At 44.7% G+C, this 19,112-nt stretch overlaps 3 protein-coding genes across 6 annotated transcripts in view; 1 reads left to right on the top strand and 2 right to left on the bottom strand.

The window, feature by feature from the left end:
• NASP (nuclear autoantigenic sperm protein) overlaps positions 1 to 7,801 on the top strand; it is a 44,326-nt gene extending 36,525 nt beyond the window's left edge. For all 3 annotated transcript variants that reach the window (XM_047085871.1, XM_047085870.1, XM_047085869.1), the window contains 9 exons: positions 3,748 to 3,827; positions 4,000 to 4,085; positions 4,205 to 4,278; positions 4,896 to 5,084; positions 5,204 to 5,370; positions 6,095 to 6,151; positions 6,239 to 6,316; positions 6,986 to 7,114; positions 7,612 to 7,801. In XM_047085871.1, the coding sequence (XP_046941827.1) occupies positions 3,748 to 3,827; positions 4,000 to 4,085; positions 4,205 to 4,278; positions 4,896 to 5,084; positions 5,204 to 5,370; positions 6,095 to 6,151; positions 6,239 to 6,316; positions 6,986 to 7,114; positions 7,612 to 7,692 (941 nt within the window). In that variant the 3' untranslated portion in view covers positions 7,693 to 7,801. The remainder of the gene's footprint in view (positions 1 to 3,747; positions 3,828 to 3,999; positions 4,086 to 4,204; positions 4,279 to 4,895; positions 5,085 to 5,203; positions 5,371 to 6,094; positions 6,152 to 6,238; positions 6,317 to 6,985; positions 7,115 to 7,611) is intronic.
• An 856-nt stretch (positions 7,802 to 8,657) lies between these two features.
• On the bottom strand, positions 8,658 to 13,213 carry CCDC17 (coiled-coil domain containing 17). Its single transcript, XM_047085873.1, is given in 13 exon segments — positions 8,658 to 9,588; positions 9,590 to 9,678; positions 9,928 to 10,038; positions 10,108 to 10,318; positions 10,461 to 10,664; positions 10,820 to 11,021; positions 11,023 to 11,520; positions 11,805 to 11,923; positions 12,015 to 12,098; positions 12,314 to 12,476; positions 12,577 to 12,799; positions 12,903 to 12,983; positions 12,986 to 13,213. Coding segments are annotated over 13 exon segments (2,298 nt in total). The 5' UTR covers positions 13,202 to 13,213; the 3' UTR covers positions 8,658 to 9,491.
• Positions 13,214 to 15,233: 2,020 nt separating this feature from the next.
• The window catches only part of GPBP1L1 (GC-rich promoter binding protein 1 like 1), a 65,708-nt gene continuing 61,829 nt past the window's right edge, over positions 15,234 to 19,112 (bottom strand). For both annotated transcript variants that reach the window (XM_047085867.1, XM_047085868.1), the window contains exons 10-12: positions 18,862 to 18,986; positions 17,051 to 17,153; positions 15,234 to 16,129 (exon numbers count right to left, since the gene is read on the bottom strand). In XM_047085867.1, the coding sequence (XP_046941823.1) occupies positions 15,977 to 16,129; positions 17,051 to 17,153; positions 18,862 to 18,986 (381 nt within the window). In that variant the 3' untranslated portion in view covers positions 15,234 to 15,976. The remainder of the gene's footprint in view (positions 16,130 to 17,050; positions 17,154 to 18,861; positions 18,987 to 19,112) is intronic.

The raw sequence follows: 19,112 nt of genomic DNA, 5'->3' as shown, positions 1-19,112 counted from the left end.
ACTAAGTCATAGTACTAGAATCCAACTCTAGATCTGACATGAATGTATTGCTGTCCCCAAGCCTACCTCACAGTGAGGAAGGTAGTTTTATCTCCTTTAATCCATCTCCTATCAAAAACTTTCTGGCTACTCTTTTCAAAACACTTATAAAAGCCCTAGGAGTCATCAGTTGCAGTTTTTAGTCTTATCCCAGCTACCACTCTACTTCTAAAGAAGGTAGTTTTCCATATTTTACAAAAGAAGAAATGGCAGGGGCACCTGGATGGCTCAGTCATTTAGGCGTCCCACTCTTGATTTTGGCTCAGGTCATGATCTTGGTTGGTTCGAGTCCTGAGTAGGGCTCTATGCTAACAGTGTGGAGCCTGCTTGGGATACCCTTCGCCACTCATGATCTCTGTCTCAAAAAAAAAAAAATTAAAAGCAAATGAAGAAATGGCAGAAAGAGGTTAAGCAATTTGCCTTAGTCATATAGCCAATAAGTGGAGGGCTGAGGTACCCAAACCTTCTGGCTCTAGGGCCCAAGCTCTCAACTCTCTGTGCTCTGTTTCTCTTTATGTGGCAACACTAGCCTGCAGAATTTTTTTTTTTTTTTTAAGTTTATTTTGAGAGAGCATGTGAGCAAGTGGGGAAGGAACAGAGAGAGAGAGAATCCCAAGCAGACCTCCACACTGTCAGCCCAGAGCCTGATGCAGGGCTTGAACCCACGAACCATGAGATCATGACCTGAGCCCAAGTCAGATGCCTAACTATACCACCCAGGTGTCCCTTTGCAGAAATCTTATAAGTGTTGTTGTTTTTTTTTTTCTCTCTCTTTATCTTTTAAGAATTTTGATTTTTTATTTTTTTTAATTTTTAATGTTTGTTTATTTTGAGACAGAGTGCACACAAATGTGGGGCAGGGGGTGTGGGGGGGGCAGAGAGAGAGGGAAAGAGAGAATCCCAAGCAGGCTCCGTGCTGTTAGCACAGACCCCAAAGTGGAACTCAATCTCATTAACTGCCAGGGCATAACCTGAGCTGAAATCAAGAGTTGGCAGTTTAACTGACTGAGCTACCCAGGCACCCCTTAAGATTTTATTTAAAAAAAAAAAAAAAAAAAAATTAACGTTTATTTATTTTTGAGAGACAGAGAGAGAGGGAAACACAGAATCTGAAGCAGGCTCAAGGCTCTGAACTATCAGCACAGAGCCCAACATGGGGCTTAAACTCCTGAACTGTAAGATCATGACCTAAGCCCAAGTTGGAAGCTTAACTGACAGAGCCAACTAGGTGCCCCTTAAGATTTTATTTTTAAGTAATCTCTACACTTAACAGGGGGCTCAAACTCACAACCCCAAAATCACGAGTGTCACATATACTACCAACTGCAGCCAGGTATCCCAGAGGTTTTCTCTTAAAATCCCATTTTCTACCACCTCTCTTAAAATGGCATTTATCCCTAATAAAGATAACTGATCTGTTCTTTTCTGATTGTCACACTAGATAGGATTAATAAGTAAACAGTTTTTAAATTGTAGGCACAGAGCTTGGCCATGCTCAGACTACTGGTCAGTCTGTAGTGTTTACCTGACTTAGTCCTGTGGGAGTGCTAGAATAACCAAAGAACCAGCAGATTGCCTTTACTTTGTCTTTAAGAGGAATTTTCTTCTTTGCACCATTCTGTGCCCTTAACTTTTGAACAGGCAACAAATTAGAGAAATGGTATAAAACTGTGTTTCCCTTTCTCCAAAGGATGATAATAGGCATACTACAAAGAAGATTCCACTTTCAAAGAAATTTGGAAAATATTTTAACAGATCACTTTACTGAGGACATCAGGGCAATTCCTATTTATACCTGAGTACAGGTTACCAGATTGGAAAGTATCACTTTAAAGTAATGGCTTTCTCATTAACCTAGCTGCTTCTCTACCATCCCATGAAGGTAGTACAAATTTCTGCAGGAAAACCAATATTTTCTCACATTATCATAAGAGTTTTAGTTTAAAAATTTGATGTAAAACTCAGTAAGACCTTATGCCAAATTAGATGTCACCTAGCATTCTGGTATGAGTAGGAACAGATACCAGATAATTAAAAATAGAGAATAACCATACACATTTTGTTAATTTTTTCTACAAATTGTGAAGGTAAAATGTTTCATAGATTTACTTCACCCGTTTTGCATATTCTCCTGGAGAACGGGCTTCATTACCATCTAGTCTTAACAGTGTACTAAGTATACAAACACCTTGGAAATTTGGGCATGGATATATAATGGTGTGTGATGGTGGGTATTTATTTCAGAAGCACTAAATCACATGGTCAACGGGAAAAGTGACTCATTTGATAAAACAGTTTACCAAAGAGGTTAATTAGCTTGTAACTTGTAATTGATTCTTAGAGGATTTCTTTTTTTAATTTAACTTTAATTTTACTATTTAAGTAATCTCTACACCCAGTGTGGTGCTAGAACTTAAAATCTTGAGATCAAGAGTTAACACATTCCATTGACTGTGCCGGCCAGGTGCCCTTCTTAAAGGACTTTGTTAGATTGTCCTACTAATTTATAATGTTTAGGAATTTTCTTTGCCTGTTCCCATCCTGAACCAGAATTGCTAGACAGATAAAAGTCCTTTAGCCTGACTTCCTAAGGCCTAATTGCCATATTCATGTTCCCATAATAGCTTGTTAACAGACAATATTTTGCTTGTGTTAAAAATGCTTAATGAAAGATGGCAGAGGTAGGCACATTCTACCCAGTTTGTGAATTGTTTGTGCCCCCATAAGCCCATTTAAAAAAAAATTTTTTTTTTTAACGTTTATTTATTATTGAAAGACAGAGTTAGAGCATGAGCAGGGGAGGGGCAGAGGGAGAGGGAGACACAGAATCTAAAGCAGACTCCAGGCTCTGAGCTATCAGCACAGAGCCTGATGCGGGGCTGGAACTCAAAAACAGCGAGGTCATGACCTGAGCCAGGTCGGACACTTAACCGACTGAGCCACCCAGGTGCCCCTATAAGCCCATTTTTAATCGCTTGATATTCTGAGCTTCATGTGGTGAATAGAGCTATTAGCAGCGTGTCCTTCTACTAGGCATTTGACTTGTGAGTGTATGCCAATATGGTAAAATACAGTGTCAGTATGGCTGCAAATTTTAACATTATACTGGAGTAGAATAATTGGTTGTGGTAGTGCTCACTCATTTCTGTATGTGCTAGAGCTGGCTGGAGTCTGTGGCATGCTCATTGGTGAGAGTTGGTAAGGACTATGCTTTTCTCTCTACAGCTCTGTTGTGGGAAAGCTAGTCTCTTGAGCATTCTTGATCTGAATGGACTGGGGTAATTTAACTTTTCATACTTTGTCAGCTTGTTAGTATTCTCTAACAAGTGGCCTAAAGACCCCAGGAACACTGGCTGAGGTCTCCATTTGCTTCTGGCTGAGTAGATGGGAACTTCTAGTAACCAAAAGGCTACAATAGCTAATATGTCTTGATCTGAGAGATCAGGAATGATTTTTAGAAGAAAAACATTCAGCCTTCTGATCACTGAACCATAGACGCCATAAGATTATACAATTTAAATCTAGATTACACATGAATTAGACTGTAATCACTGGCTTTATATTTCTATCCAGTTCAAATATTAACTGACTTAGCATCTGGCCTGTTCTACCTCAGAATATAGGTTATTCAACCGACATTTATTGGAACTTCTGACTAGTTAAAAGATATCCTTAGTATTCTCAATACTGAGTAATTTTTGCTTGCAGAAACTGAAGGCTCAGAAGAGGAGGATAAAGAAAATGACAAGGCTGAAGAAACACCAAATGAATCCATTCTTGAAAACAAGGTAAATTATTTGTTCAGTATCAATTTCTGCTTTCTTTTTGTAGGACTGTAGCTTACTAGGGTATGCCTGATTATTATCATAGCTTTTTCTTAGTTATACATTTAGATTTGTAATCTAAAGATGCCTGTCTTGTACTGCTGCCTAATACCAATGATTTGGATATACTTTTTAGTCTCTTCAAGAAAGTGAAGAGGAAGAGATTGGGAATCTAGAGCTTGCCTGGGATATGCTGGATTTAGCAAAGATTATTTTTAAAAGGTAAAACTTTTGGTGTGTCTAGGCTCAGGTTGGGAGTTCGGAGGTTGAATGAAAATAGAATACCAGTTAGGCTTGGGCAAATGCTGTTAAGGTTTCTGATCATCTTTTCCTTCTTATAGGCAAGAAACAAAAGAAGCTCAGCTTTATGCTGCGCAGGCACATCTTAAACTTGGAGAAGTTAGTGTTGAATCTGGTAATACATTTTTCATTTTACTCTCTCCTTTAATGTCCCCCCGCCCCCATTCTTCCTCTAATTCCTTAAAATTCAGCTTGATTGATCATAAGTTGTGGGCAGTTGGCTTTAAAGGACAGTCAACAGCTCCTAGAGCTGTGTGAATAATCTCCCCTAACTGAAGTCTTTCAGTAGTTTTTTTTGTTTTTTTTGTTATTTTGATATTGTTTATAGTCAAGGATCCTAGAGATGCTACAAAGAAAATGAAATGTAAAATAGAGCATTCCTGTAGGATAGTCTAAAATTTAGAAATATTGGGGCGCCTGGGTGGCTCAGTCGGTTGGGCGTCCAACTTCGGCTCAGGTCATGATCTCGCGGTCCGTGAGTTCGAGCCCTGCGTCGGGCTCTGGGCTAATGGCTCAGAGCCTGGAGCCTTCTTCCAATTCTGTGTCTCCCTCTCTCTCTCTGCCCCTCCCCCGTTCAAGCTCTGTCTCTCTCTGTCTCGAAAATAAATAAAACGTTTAAAAAAATAAATAAATAAAATAAAATAAAATTTAGAAATATTAAATAAATAAAAAATAAAATTTAGAAATATTAAATGCTATCCATTTGCTTGCTTTTCTTTTTCTCTTTATTAGAGAATTATGTCCAAGCTGTGGAGGAGTTCCAGGCCTGCCTAAACCTTCAAGAACAGTACCTGGAAGCCCATGACCGTCTCCTTGCAGAGACCCACTACCAGCTGGGCTTGGCCTATGGGTACAACTCTCAGTATGATGAGGCAGTGGCACAGTTCAGCAAATCCATTGAAGTAATTGAGAAGAGAATGGGTGAGTGAGCATCAGCTATTTGATGCTAAGCTTGGTGGATCCAGTAATTGACAAGATTTTTAAAAAATGGATCCCCTTGTGGTTAACTATTAGTGATTACTTTAGCCTGTTTTTTGTAGCTGTACTAAGTGAGCAGATGAAGGAGGCTGATGGATCATCTTCTGAATATGAAAAAGAAATTGAGGAGCTGAAGGAACTGCTACCTGAAATTAGAGAGAAGATAGAAGATGCGAAGGAGTCCCAGCGTAGTGGGAATGTAGCTGAATTGGCTCTGAAAGCAACTCTGGTTGGTTTGGTTTCCTTTTAAAGTTTTGGTAATAGTATGATATTGTTGGAAGTCATCATGGTATTAGTGTTCCATTTGTCTAGGAACCATGACTTGGTTTCTAGGGAGCTGGTTGTTTGAAGGAATGTGAGAATTTACCTAATTATTCCTATCAGATAGTATAATGCTTAAGATAGTATAATGCTTAAGAGAAGACACTCTAGAGCCATACTGGGTTTGAGCTCTGTATCTGCTGCTTACTGTGTGTGGCCATAGGCATGTTACTTAACATTTCTTTGCCTTAGTTGACTCATCTGTAAGATGGGGATAATAATACGTAGGTTAAAATACTTATGACAGTACAAATAGTGTTCGCTTAATAAATGTTAGCTATTACTTCCATCTTTGAGAACTCCTATTTAGATTAGCAAGGTATTGATGGCTTTTAGCCCCACATTTCCTGGCTCTGCTTTTGGCTGCTGGAATGTCAGGGAGCGTCCTACCCTCCTGGTGATGACATGATACAGAGGGGTTAATTTAACATCTACACTGCCTAAGCTCCCAGTTTGGGGATGGCAGGTGTAGGTAGAGGTGGGTGGACGATATTGCTTCTATAAGGAAGCCCGTTAGTATTTGAGGTCTTAATCAGAATCAGTTTTTTGGATGGTCAGTACCGTTGTAGGACTGTGGGTGACCTGGTGGGTTTTGTCCTGGGCCCCACTTGGGTCTGTCACCTCCCAAACAGGTGGAGAGCTCTACTTCAGGTTTCACTCCTAGTGGAGGAGGCACTTCAGTCTCCATGGTGAGTATGCGGGTGGTTTTTGTCACTTAACATCAGGTCTGTTGGCCTCATGTAGCTGTACGTTGCTAACAAAGTCCTTTTTGCCAGGTTGCCAGTAGAAAGCCAACAGATGGTGCTTCCTCATCTAACTGTGTGACTGATATTTCCCACCTTGTCAGAAAGAAGGTAAATGTACATGTGGTCATTTCTGTCTTTCCAGTCTTTTTGTTTTGTTTTTTGCTTCAAATGATACATGGGGAATGCATTCCCTAATATTTGATGCAATAAGACACTCATTTTGCAAAGTTGGTGAGGATTTGAGTGAACGTAGTTTTCACTTGAATATGTCTTCTAACAAAAATTTCCAGGCCTCTTCTGGCCTAGGAGTATCAAATCAGAAAAGTTGCTGAGGAGACTTGGTCTCATGGCTCATCTTAGGAAGCAGGCAAGTTTTGACAGTAGTCATTCAGCAGCAGACCTGCTGATACTTACACTCCTGACTCTGCCTGTAGTTACAATAGTTTTTTTTTTTTCCTCTTGTGGGAGACTGATTCCTTTGTTTCTGACTCCCAAAATTGTGGTTTGGTTATTGTTTAGATCTCCTTACCCTACCCCACCTTTCCAGTAGGGAGGCTGAATTGGTATGTTTTGGCAGACCACTTTATTGTATTGAACTCAGGTTGGCTTCTGCCTCTGTGGCCATGGGAGAAGACCCTTAGACCTGTGGATCCTGGTGCTGCAAAACCATGGGGTGGCAGCGGCAGGGGAGGAGAGGAGTAAAGGGACTGTTAAAAAGTTCTGCAGTTCTTTTAAAAATATCCAGCACATTTGTGAAGCTCACAATTATATCTTCAGAGGAAACCAGAGGAAGAGAGTCCCCGAAAAGATGATGCAAAGAAAGCCAAACAAGAGCTGGAGGTGAATGGAGGCAGTGGGAATGCCGTCTCCAGTGGAAATGAAGTTTCAGAAAACATGGAGGAGGAGGTGGGCAGTTAAGAGGGCTTGGACTCTTGCCTTATTTCCCCTTGTTCTCAGGGCCTGGGGAAACTGGTCCTCCTAAGTGCATGTTCCCCACCTTGAGCCTGTTTGTTTTTATAAGGGTTGCATTCAGTTAATCCACTGTGCAGGAAACGATTTGGTTATGGGATGTAGGATGTCCCATTGACAGATGGAAACTATATACATACCACAGGTCCCGTCCTAATGAATGTATGAGAAGGTATTTAATTGGCAAGACCATTGGGTTACTTCTGCTTCCTCCTTTCCAGGTAACCTATAAACATTGACGTGGTCAGCCCTATTCTAGAAAGTTTAGGAAATGGCCTTATATTTTGTGGTCATTGCCGTTATTCATGTAGGGAGCAAAAGCAGGGTTTTAAGAGACCTGTTTACTTTCTCTAAGGCCTCTACTCAATATATAAGACAGAATGGCTTAAACTAGGTAGGGTCATTTATGCCCAGGCTCCCTGTTTGTCTTCCAGGCTGAGAATCAGGCTGAAAGCCGGGCAGCAGTGGAGGGGACCGTGGAGGCCGGAGCAACAGTTGAAAGCACTGCATGTTAAGAGAGGGCGCAGAGCCTTCCTCCTGAGGGAAAGTGTTTTTGTATATAATGTATTTTTTCACTTTGGGGGGATTCTTTTTGTATAACTTCAATAAAGATTGTAAGCAAAGGTTGAGGCTTTGATGATTTTTTTCTTAAACATTGGCTGAATCTGTGCCTTGGAACGCTCCAGGTTTTGTATAGTGGCCAAAGGCACCCCCACTCCTTTTCTGTACTGTTCTCATCCAAATTCCTACCTATTGTGGAGGTAATTAAATCAAGCATGGTTATAGGCCTTTTGTCTTCCAATGGTGCTATGCTTTTTCCATTTTAAATACTGCACTCAGCTGTGTTGCAAACCTTCAGTGGTGCTGTCCCTGGATGGGGGCTACAAAAACAAGACTTGGTGAAGATCTTGCTCTTTGGTGCTGATACTTCTGTTTGATGGACTTTGTGAGCTGATAACCGCCTCTGAGTCAGCCCTTGGTACTTTTATCCACTTAGTCTCCAACTGGGGGCCAATAATCCTGTCTGGAAAAAGAACTCTGAAGAAAACTTGTGAGGGAGTGGTGGGGGAAACCTTGAGAACTGGTGTGCTAATTACAGAGAAATGAGCTTTCTGGTTTGAAAGTGGCTGAGGGACAGACTGGACCCTTTGGATGTGCTTGGGAGAATCTGTGGGGAGGCTGGTTGGTGGAGTTTTGTTTTCTGTACAGAAAGGCTGAAACTATCAACTTGAATCCGAATTGTTACCCCATCTGCAGTTTTGACTTCTCAAATAAAGATGCTAAAAAAGCTCTTGGTCTGAACTTGTGTTTAAAGATTTTCAGATTCAGTGTCTCCTTCTCTGCCCCTCCTCTGCTCACTCTTACTCTCTCAACTAAATGTTAAAAAAAAAAAAAAAAAAAATCTTCACTGGGATCCTTGACTGCCTAGAGTATTTCCATGTGGAAGGTGGTGTTGAAAGTCTGCCCAGTCTAAGGGTGCTGGTGCTTAGGATACTGGTACTAAAGCCATCCCATTAGGACCTCACAGATGCCCAGGATGCAAGGTAAATGGAGAGCCTCCATATATGAGCTGCCTCTGACCTGACCCTTAGTTTAATTACGTGTTCTGCATCAGGCATTGTTTGGATCTGAATTCCAAACAGTGCCTGGCCTACATTACCTAAAAGGAGTTATTTAATTCTGACCACCCACAGGGCTACTTTGCTGCACTAGACTCTAGGTCAGAACCTGCCATTTTAATAACCAATGTCAGAGGCAGTTTTTCACTTTATTACTTTGTCCCCTAAATACAAGAGAAAATGGAGTTTTTCTGGGCTGGTTATGGTAACTCATGGCTGCAGATCTTCCTGAAGATGCCTTCGTATTGCATGTACCAAGTCCTGAAAGTTTTAGGCCTAATATCAAATTTCAGCCAGATTTCACAAGTGACCCTCTACAAGTGTGTAAGATATGGGAGCTCCTAGTTTATGGGACCTTTAGAGCCTGGATGGCTTCCCAGAGGATGTCCTGAGGAAGCTTGGATATGAATGAAGAAGTGTGGCAACAAGACAGGCTTTAGCAAGAAACGTGGGAATAAGTTCAAGTTCCTTTAATGAATTAAAGAGTGCCCTTGCTCATCTTTGAAAGGATTTAGATGCCAGGTAGTATTGCAAATAACCTTACATTCACTTAATCGCCACATCTGTTTTACAAAAGTATTTTTGAAAGGTGGTAAAGCCGTTGGAGCTTTTATCTGCTATTTGCTCCTAGACCTTCAGAAGGTGTAGTAGTAAAACTGCAGGTCTGGCAACTTCAAATCCTAGATCTCTGCATGTTAAGCTACTCCTGCCCATATTTTCCTAGACTCAAAGCCAGAGGGGGGTAGGTCAAAGCTGTGATGAGGGCCCAAACCCTCGTCTCAAACCTTGACTGCTGAGGGGCTCTTCTGTGGGAGGAGGGGGATCAACAAAGCCAGCTTTTGGGGCAAGGGAGCTGGCTTCCAGTGAAGGCGAACTGGACATCTGTGGAACGGGGAGAAGAAAGTGTATCTTTAGCAAGAGGTTTGTCTTGACTACCCAATGTAAACCAAGTTAACCTCATTGTTCTCTGATTTCCTTATCCATTTACCTAGATCTACCTAATAGGATGTATGAGGGTTAAATGAGTTCATTCACAGCACTTGATAACTTGGCACATGGTGGTCAGCAAATATCGGCAATTAACCACACCAATCACACCTGTGGTGCCCCTAGCTCCAGGTGGGCCCTCACCAGAGGTGGGTACTGGTATTCCTGGGCACTTGCTGGATTGATCTCTGCCAGTGTCTGGACACCTGCATCTCTTGCATTAACCAGTCGCAGAAAGAGCTCAGCCTGACCTACCTGGAGAGAGATGAAATAGTAATGCATCTGTACCTGGAGTAGACCCAGTCCTCGTTAATCCACACTTACCTGGGGAATCCCATTCAGCTGCCCAAGGCTAAGGCTGGGGTCCAGAGGAAGGGCCCGAAGTGGAATACGCCAGTGACCACTTAGCACTCTTTGATCCCGGTCAAATAACACCAGTGAGGCCCAAGCCTTGGGCCGTGGTGCTGTAGCCCATGCCAGCCCCTGCCAGGCCTGTAGCTCACAGACCAAGGATACCGATGGTGAAGGTAGCAGTCTAGAACCAAAACAAGGTGTCAGAACTGTTCTCCCTTCCTAGGATAGCCCTCAGAGCCAGTGGCCCTATGTACACAGGAGAAAACTCAGAATGAGGGAAAAGCCTCAAAATGTGGCACCAAAGCCAATCTCCACATACTGACCTGGGTACAGGCTGCCTGCTGGCAAGGATGGCACAGTTGCCCATGGGCCCAGGAGCTGGAGGTGGGGGCAAGCAAAGGGCTGGGGGCAATGCTGTGACCCCTCCTGTATCCTGTCCATCTCGGGTCAAACCGGTCAGTAGTTGCACCCAAATCCAAGAAGCCTCAAGTCCCCGAAGGAAGTCATAGAAAATGACCAAACCAGCCCTGAAGAACACAGGTCTCAGCTGGCACCTACACATAAACACACCCCCAGCTCCTCTTAACCTTGACCCCCTCAACCCTCACTTGTCCTAGTGGTCTCCTTAATTAAAAGTGATGGCCAAGTCACAGAGGATGTCAAAAGAGGAAGCCCGCCTCACCCAGGGTCGTAGGGTGCAGGGCCCAGAACGTCAGAAGTGGGCAGGAGGAAGTGTGCATCCAGGCCTAGGTTTCTGGTCATGGTTCCAGGAGGCAGCGGCTGTGGTTGGGAAAGAGTGGACCCCGGAAAGCCTCCCAGGTGTTCATGCTTCCCCAACTGCACAAAACAGAACTGCCTGCCACCCTCCCCCACCAAACCCCTGGGTCCTCACAGCCTCTTCTGTGCCACTCAATAGGACACCTGTGGGGTGTGGAATTGGTGGCAGTGGGGGAGCCACCCGGGGTGGGAGGCGTGGGGGATCTTCCCTCCTTCTCAGACTTGGGCTGGGATTCGCGGCAGGTGGCAGCTTCCTAGGCCCTGGGAGCAGAATTAAGAGTAGGGCACCCCTAAGCAGGACGCAGCAAGTAACAGCGCTGAGATAACCCTCCCCCCGGGAGCCTAGGTGCATGGACACCTGGAGATGCACGTAAACAAGGACGGACAGCATGTAAACACCAGCCTCATTCCCCACACATGGTCCCTCTAACCCCCTCTTCCGAGCTTGGTCTGATTGAGCTAGGTGACCTGGGACGGGTACTCGCTGAAGCCAGGACGCAGGGCCTGCGCCTCTCTGCATCTGCAAGGCCAGGATTTCTGCCTCCAGGCGCCGGTTTTCAGCTTCCACTACTAGAAGCTCCCCCAGTGTGGCATCTGCCTTCCTTCCTGCGATGAAAAGTCCGACCTGTCACCTCTGACCTCTGGTGACCAGCTGGTGAGATTCTGAGTTCTCCAGCTTTAGGTCTCTTTGGACAAGGCTGGACTTGTCAGGTAACATTCTAGCCATTGCCACAAAGACCACCCAGGTTTTATACTTCTGGGTTTTTTGCTCAGGTGGTCCTCATGCCTCCCTCATCACCTCCTTCAACCGCCCTTTTCCTCCTCCCACAATTAAGACCACCGCATCTGAGAGGCACTCCTGGCCGGCCCCCCGGACCCCTCCTGTTCACCCCTGCGAGTCCGCAACCGCTGCAGCTCCAGTGTTGAGGCCTCCACTTGCAACTGACATATCTGGCCCAAAACGCCGGGGTCCCGGCCCCCGCCTCGAACATAGGCCTCGCGCAGGGCCCTAGGGAGGGAGTAGGGGACAAAAAGGCAGCAGCGTCTTTCCAGAGCTGATCAGCGCTTCGCCCATGCCGTACCCGGGCCCGGGACCTCACCCGATCTCGGCAGCCAGAGTCCCTGGGTTGGCCTGTAGTACCGGACAACAGAGTTCTGCCTGTCGCAAGGGGTTGAGCCCGGTCCTGGAGTAGAGGGATACCGGCGCGGAAAAGGTATTACAGATCCAGACGCCAGGCCTCCGAAAGCCCCGCCCCTTCCCGACCTAACACTCGCAGCTTTCCAGCGGTTTAGGGGCTGGAGCCTCGCGCGTCCCGCCCTCCCGAGGGTCCCGCCCAGCCCCAGCCCCGCCCCCAAGCCAGCTCAGCTGAGCTACCGAATTCCCCGAGCCGGCTCTCACCCGGACTCTGGTTGTAGCTGCTGAACGTGCGCCCCTAGCACTTCTAGAGCTCCCCGCGTTCGCCGGCCTTCTGCCCTGAGTTCTCGAAGCTCCCGCTCCAGGCCGATAAGACGTGATATTCCGCCCCGGGTCTGGGCCAAACCTTGGAGGCGTTGGCTCAGTTCTGAGGCGGTAAGGGATTGGGTCGCAACGGGGCCAACAAACTCAAATCCGAAGGGCGAGGGGCGGAGCGGGCCCTTAGTCCCCCTCTCCTTTCCCCTCACCCTCGTTGCGTCGCTCCAGGGCAAGGCTCTGTGCCTTCGTCTCCACCATCCGCTTTGCGTGAGTCCTTTGCAATGCCCAAAGCCTCTCTCCCGGGCTTCCAGCAGCTTCTGGGGTGGGGCCCTGAGTCAGCGCCTCACAACGTCTTCGGAGCCCTTCTGATCTTCGGGGGACCTCTGTTATCCAGGGTTGCATTTCCTGTAGGTACAGCCACAGCCGCTGCACCTGGAGATAACAGGAACGCGCGATCTCTGTTAGGAGTAATCCGACCTATAATCTGCCTGATCTGTAGGCTTGGGGAGGACGCTGAATTTTGAGCCAAGAGTACCTCCTCCGTTAGCTTCTTCAGAGCCAATTTGCTGGCCTCTTGGTCTGAGATGCCCTGTTGTCCTTGTGGCACAACCTGGCGACAGGGTGTGGGATGAGAAATCCTCAAAGAGTTGTTTGAATACCCGCCCGGTTTGGCCAGAGGCGGCCTGTTGAGGGGTGTGCACCAGGTGTTACCTCTCGGGTCAGATGGCCAATGCAGAAGCGCTGAGTGTGGGTAGCCAGCAGGGCCCAGGAGCGGAAAACCATGTCACAGGACCCACAGGACAGGAGCCCTGGCTCCCCAGAGTAGGAGGCCATGGAATGGGATCCCTTTCCTGACACCAGACAAGACCTGCAGAAGACAGGACAGAGGGCAGGGGAATGGGAGAGGAGTTTGAAACAGAAAGCCAGAGGCAGAGAGGAAAGGCCAGGTTTACTGAGTTTAGATTAAGTTTATGTTTGGGGAGGAGATTTAGCAACCTGGGAAACAACTACAAGTCTAGGCAGGTCTGGAGCATGGGCGGGAAAAAGGCCACCTTTGGGAGGAGCCCCTAAAAAGTGTCACAAGGACTGCTCTAATTACATGAGCATGGGCAAGTCCCTTTTAATATCTGTTTCTCTGCTTATATAAAGGGGAACAAACAGCTGTCTCCTAGGCTGGCTGGGCCCCATTACTCCCGATTGCTGGCCACTGAATAGCCTCCAGCAGGGAGGTGTCATCTTGTTCATTCTTGTTTTCCCCCAAATGGAGGTTACCCAAGTTAGCCCCATTCTCCATTCTAGGGAACACCTGGGAATGGAAGCAATCGGCCCTTCTGGGTTTTCTTCCAGGAAACCTGTCTTTCCTGTAGGCTGAAAAGCTCTTCTTTGCACTGTGCCTCTCTGGAAGAAACCACAGCTTTTGCATAACCAAGTCACACCAAGGCCAGGGGTCTCTCCCTAACACCCATTCCCTGATTCCTGTTTTTTGGGTTTTGTTTGTTTGGCTATAGAGGAAAGATAGTCCACACAGGCCAAGGAATGGAAAGTTCAGGGAAGACATTATAAATTTATCAGATGAGGGTAAGCTTTCACTTGAGCTGGCCGGGGCCAGGGAGGCCCTTCTTGTGGGTCAGATCTCTCTGCCACCTCCCCAAAGATCTGCATCCATCAGAGGCAGGAGCTCTGACTTAGCCCCATGTTTCCAAAACAAACTCCCTTTTCTAAACAAGATAGAGACTTAAGGTAGCAACACCCCCTCCCCATGTAAGGCCAAGATATGACCAGCAACAGCTTGCAAAGCGTTTCAAAGCATGTGATCTCAGTCCAGCTTAAGTCCAAGGGAGAAGGGCACATTTTTAGAAATCTGTTCTGTGAAAGCTAGTTAGGAGCAAAGCCCAAGGCTAAACAGGTACGATATTTCTATCTCAACCAATTTCTCATGTCTGGTTTAATACTTTTGCAACTTAATTCATTTATAGTATTCATGGATTCTAATATGCACGTTTTTCCCACATTTTAACACTGAAATCAGGATCGACAATGTAGTAACTGCCAAGTTTTCTTATTACTACATAAAAGAATGTCTTCAAATAGATATATTCAATGAAATATGATAGTTTTTATTGCTCAATCAACATTTCCACTTGGACTACTTGTAACACTAGCAGGAGAAGACTATATAATAGTGTGGCAGATAGGGTCTCTGCCTTCCTAGCCTTTAGAATCCAACAAATGTCATGCTAGTCTTTCTGCCTCTAGGCCTCTACCCCTTCTGAAGACACTACAAGTTAGTCATCTAACATGCAATGAGGCCTGTTACTCTGCTGCTGGTCTCCTATTAGAGTATGATCTTAGACCTCTATAGCCACTGTAGGGATGGCCAAAGAGTGCCAGTGTATCTGTTTGGTTTAACTTCTACCTGGTCCATCAAATTTTGGACTAAGGTTTCATTTTTAATGTAACTTTATTTTCTTTCCTACTGGGCTGGGCACTCCCTGCATCCCCAGAGCCTTGCTGGGGAAGTGTACGTTGAATGAAAAAATATACCTCCTCCACTGGTCACCCAGACAGCACTGGCTCAAACCCTTTCCCATGTTCTTATTTAGCAGGAAACTGAGACATAAACCTTCCTTAAAATATGCACACTGGTAAATACTTAAGCAGTGAAAATCAGTTTCAGGAAGGAAACTTGGGTTTCTGATTTTATTATGGGTAATTTATTGCACAAATTCTTCTGCATCAGAAAAGTATCTACTAAAAGGAGAAACAGGTGTGTTTGAATTCAGATTTCCCTCAGACTTCTAAAAGTATTTCCCCAAAGAATCCACTCATCTAATTTTAAAGGAAATATACTTCTTACACAAGACAATCCAAACTGATGCAAAATATTTATTCCAAGTTAGTTATTTTATGCAGTAGTTTTCCCCCTCAACAGACTTGTGATAACCACATCTTTTAAATCTGTAAATAATGTTATCAAAATAATCTTAATCTTTGAAATCTCACAAAAATTTATATTTTACAATCCACCCTGAATATCAAGGCTGCAAGAATAACACATTTCCTATATCCAAATATTTTACAGCTGTACCCAAAAAGGAAAAAAAAAAAAAAAAAGAGAAAAAGAAAACCATGTATGCTTGGTTAAGGGCTATCGTTACCCGAGCAGCCAAAAATAAAATAAAATATCCAAATTATTAGCATTAATTTAATACAATTATAACTTCAATAGTCACTTTGTCATTGACAATGATTGCTTGAGCACAGGGGTGAGTGCCCCAAGGGCTGGTAGTAGAAGCTGTTGCTGCAGACCGGTGTCTCCTCCTCTCTGCACTGCCAGCTCCCACCTGTGCATCGCCCCATATATACTGTGTCTGTGTGTGTGTATTTAAAAAATTTTTCCCATCACACAAACTTCTATTAAGCAGATAACAGGGAAGAACAACAACAAAAGCTAAACAAGCCAATTGCTCTCTCTTTGGGATATGATTATTTCCCTTGTGCATAAGTATTCAACAACAACATAAGAAAAGGAAAAGAACAATTTCTTTTGTATACTCTCTAAACACACAAGCTGAGTTTCCTGGGTCAGATTTGTGAACATTTATATGCCTACTTCCAGGCATCGTCATCTGATGTTTCACTGCTACTGGTTTCCGTGTCTGAGTCCTCAAACTCTGCTTTACAAGTGCTTCTCCATGGGGAAAACAGGCTGGAACTGCGGCTCTGCAAAAAGCCATTCTTCCCAAAGCCATTTCTTCTCAGCTATGGTTAGCATGGGAAAGAAAAAAAGAAAACCATCAAAAACGACACTGGTAATGGGACCTGGAAAAGGCCAGGCCTCAACTCAATTCTAGGCAGAATGTGGACGGCGCCCTTCTGAGAGATTAAAGATTTCATATAGCTGTGCTTTTCAAAGTTTAATGTGCAAATCAATCATTTAATGATTTTTTTTAAATGCAGATTCTGATTTCAGTAGGTAGGGTTTCAGATTCTCTATTTCTCCAAGTTCTCAGATGATGACAATGACTGAGGGAATAGTTCTGAGTAGCAAAATTTTTCTGTCAGCCTGTAATTTCTCTTTATAGGACTTGATACTGTTATTTGTGCTTTAAACATAAATGCCATAAATACAAATACATGTAAATAAAATATAAATATAAATACCACCAGAATTTAGGCTCCATGAGGTTTGTAGAGACTCCATTAATCTTGCTCACTGCTATAAACCCTAGGATCTGGCAGTGTTTCACTCAAAGACTCCAAACATTTGTTGAATGAATTCAAATATGTCGTTTCTTGGCTCTGGCCAGAGTATCTGAGGGAAACCATAACGCTGAAGGCAGGGGAGGGTGAGCTTGCTTCTCTAGAGACCAAGGGCTGAGCCCCTAGCTTTGGACACAGTCTTGTGGTTCTGATAAGGAGTTAGAGCTGCCAGGATGAAAGACTATACTACCTTCTGAAATCTGCAAACTACTGACCTAGATTTTGTATCCACCTACTGGAGATCCATATTGCCTAGGAAGTGATACACTTCTCTTTATTTTTACTATGACAACTTACTTTATATTTTCTTCTCCAAGGTCCTTTTCTTACACTAAACTGGGGCTCCCTAAGGACAAGGACTGTTCTGACTCCTTCCTCTCCTGGTTATTAACTGGTCTCCAGGAAAGGTTTATGACATACCTGCTCTGTCTTCATGTGGAACTCTCTGAGCTCATCCTCTGTGAGGGGGAGGCAATTCTCATCATTTTCAGGATACTCTTGCCATCCCATTGCTTTCAATAACCTTGTAGAGGGAGGTAAGGCAAAACAAAAACAAAACAAAACAAAAAAAACAAAAAAACATGACACCTTTAAGCATAAGTGGGAAGCCCACAACTTTTCAGAAAAAACTTACTTGTCTAGGGGCAATGGTACCCACTTGGATTTTTCTTTCCTCCCCAGCGGGGTAAACTTTAATTATGGCAACTTAGGTGCTTGAATTAAATGAGGGATCTCCACAGTTGCTCTTTCCAGAGCACAAGGGCTATAGAGAAGAGATAGTAGAGCAGAAAATAAGATTGCATAAGAGCCAAAATGCAAGGGCCCTCTCTATCCCATAGACAAAACAGAGGAAGAAATCTCACTTTTGTCTCTCGTAAGCAAATTAGTACAGTTCCACATGTACCTAAGTTTTCTTTCAAGTTCATGGCATTGTGGTCTCCTTCATACTCTTGTGATCTTGCTGACTCCTAAAGTTATTCTGGACAGGAACCTCCTTTCAGGAAGGGACTGCCAAACATGGCAGGCCCTATCTGCCATCTAGTTAGTTGCCCAGAGAGCTGGCTGCTCTGTGTTTGAGGCCCTCATTAAAAGAATGCACTCCAGGGGCGCCTGGGTGGCGCAGTCGGTTAAGCGTCCGACTTCAGCCAGGTCACGATCTCGCGGTCCGGGAGTTCGAGCCCCGCGTCAGGCTCTGGGCTGATGGCTCAGAGCCTGGAGCCTGTTTCCGATTCTGTGTCTCCCTCTCTCTCTGCCCCTCCCCGTTCATGCTCTGTCTCTCTCTGTCCCAAAAATAAATAAACGTTGAAAAAAAAAAAAAATTAAAAAAAAAAAAAAGAATGCACTCCAGGGGCGCCTGGGTGGCGCAGTCGGTTAAGCGTCCGACTTCAGCCAGGTCACGATCTCGCGGTCCGGGAGTTCGAGCCCCGCGTCAGGCTCTGGGCTGATGGCTCAGAGCCTGGAGCCTGTTTCCGATTCTGTGTCTCCCTCTCTCTCTGCCCCTCCCCGTTCATGCTCTGTCTCTCTCTGTCCCAAAAATAAATAAACGTTGAAAAAAAAAAAAAATTAAAAAAAAAAAAAAGAATGCACTCCAGGGGCGCCTGGGTGGCGCAGTCGGTTAAGCGTCCGACTTCAGCCAGGTCACGATCTCGCGGTCCGTGAGTTCAAGCCCCGCGTCGGGCTCTGGGCTGATGGCACAGAGCCTGGAGCCTGTTTCTGATACTGTGTCTCCCTCTCTCTCTGCCCCTCCCCCGTTCATGCTCTGTCTCTCTCTGTCCCAAAAATAAATACACGTTGAAAAAAAAAAAAAAATTAAAATAAATAAATAAATAAATAAATAAATAAATAAATAAAAGAATGCACTCCACCCATGGGGGTCTCATGCCTCCCAAGGCCCTTTAAAGGCCTCTTGGAACTGCTCACTTGGGTTAGGAGGGCCCAACGGCCAGCACAACAGTCCCAGAAAACCGGTTCCCCTTTCCACCCAGAGTTATAAACTGAATCTGAAACTAAACTACATGAAAGCCTTGGAGAGGAAAGTGTAAAAAAAGCTGGCAAATCTGTAAAGCAATGCCTAGCGGGCAATAGGTCAAGCAGGGGCATACAGAGAGAACACGTTATTGTGCTAATGGACACTTCTCTCTGTATGCCAGACCAGATGTGAAATGTCTTAAGTATGTTCAAGCTTCTCGCAGGCCATACACAGCATCCACTGTGATCTGATATTCCCTTACCTGTGCTCTGCTTCCAGAGAATGTGAGAGGACTTCCCCTTCCTCCTCTACAGGGAGACTAAGACCATTTTGATGACAGCCTTCCTCTCCATTTTCCTTTGGTTCTGGTGTGCTGTTGTCCTCCAACTGAAATAAGGACACACTTGGTTTAATGATCCTTTGTGGCAAGAAAAGTAATCTACAAAATTAAGGAGTCAGGATTGAGGGAAGTGCTTTTCAGAAAACAACTTCAGTTCAAAAGTCTTCCTATTT

Source organism: Lynx rufus, unplaced genomic scaffold (assembly GCF_022079265.1).
Source record: "Lynx rufus isolate CCGP_SWC_20201006 ecotype Redwood Valley unplaced genomic scaffold, mLynRuf1.p SCAF_2, whole genome shotgun sequence".
Lineage (NCBI taxonomy): Eukaryota > Metazoa > Chordata > Mammalia > Carnivora > Felidae > Lynx > Lynx rufus.
This window is presented reverse-complemented; position numbering and strand designations above follow the sequence as displayed.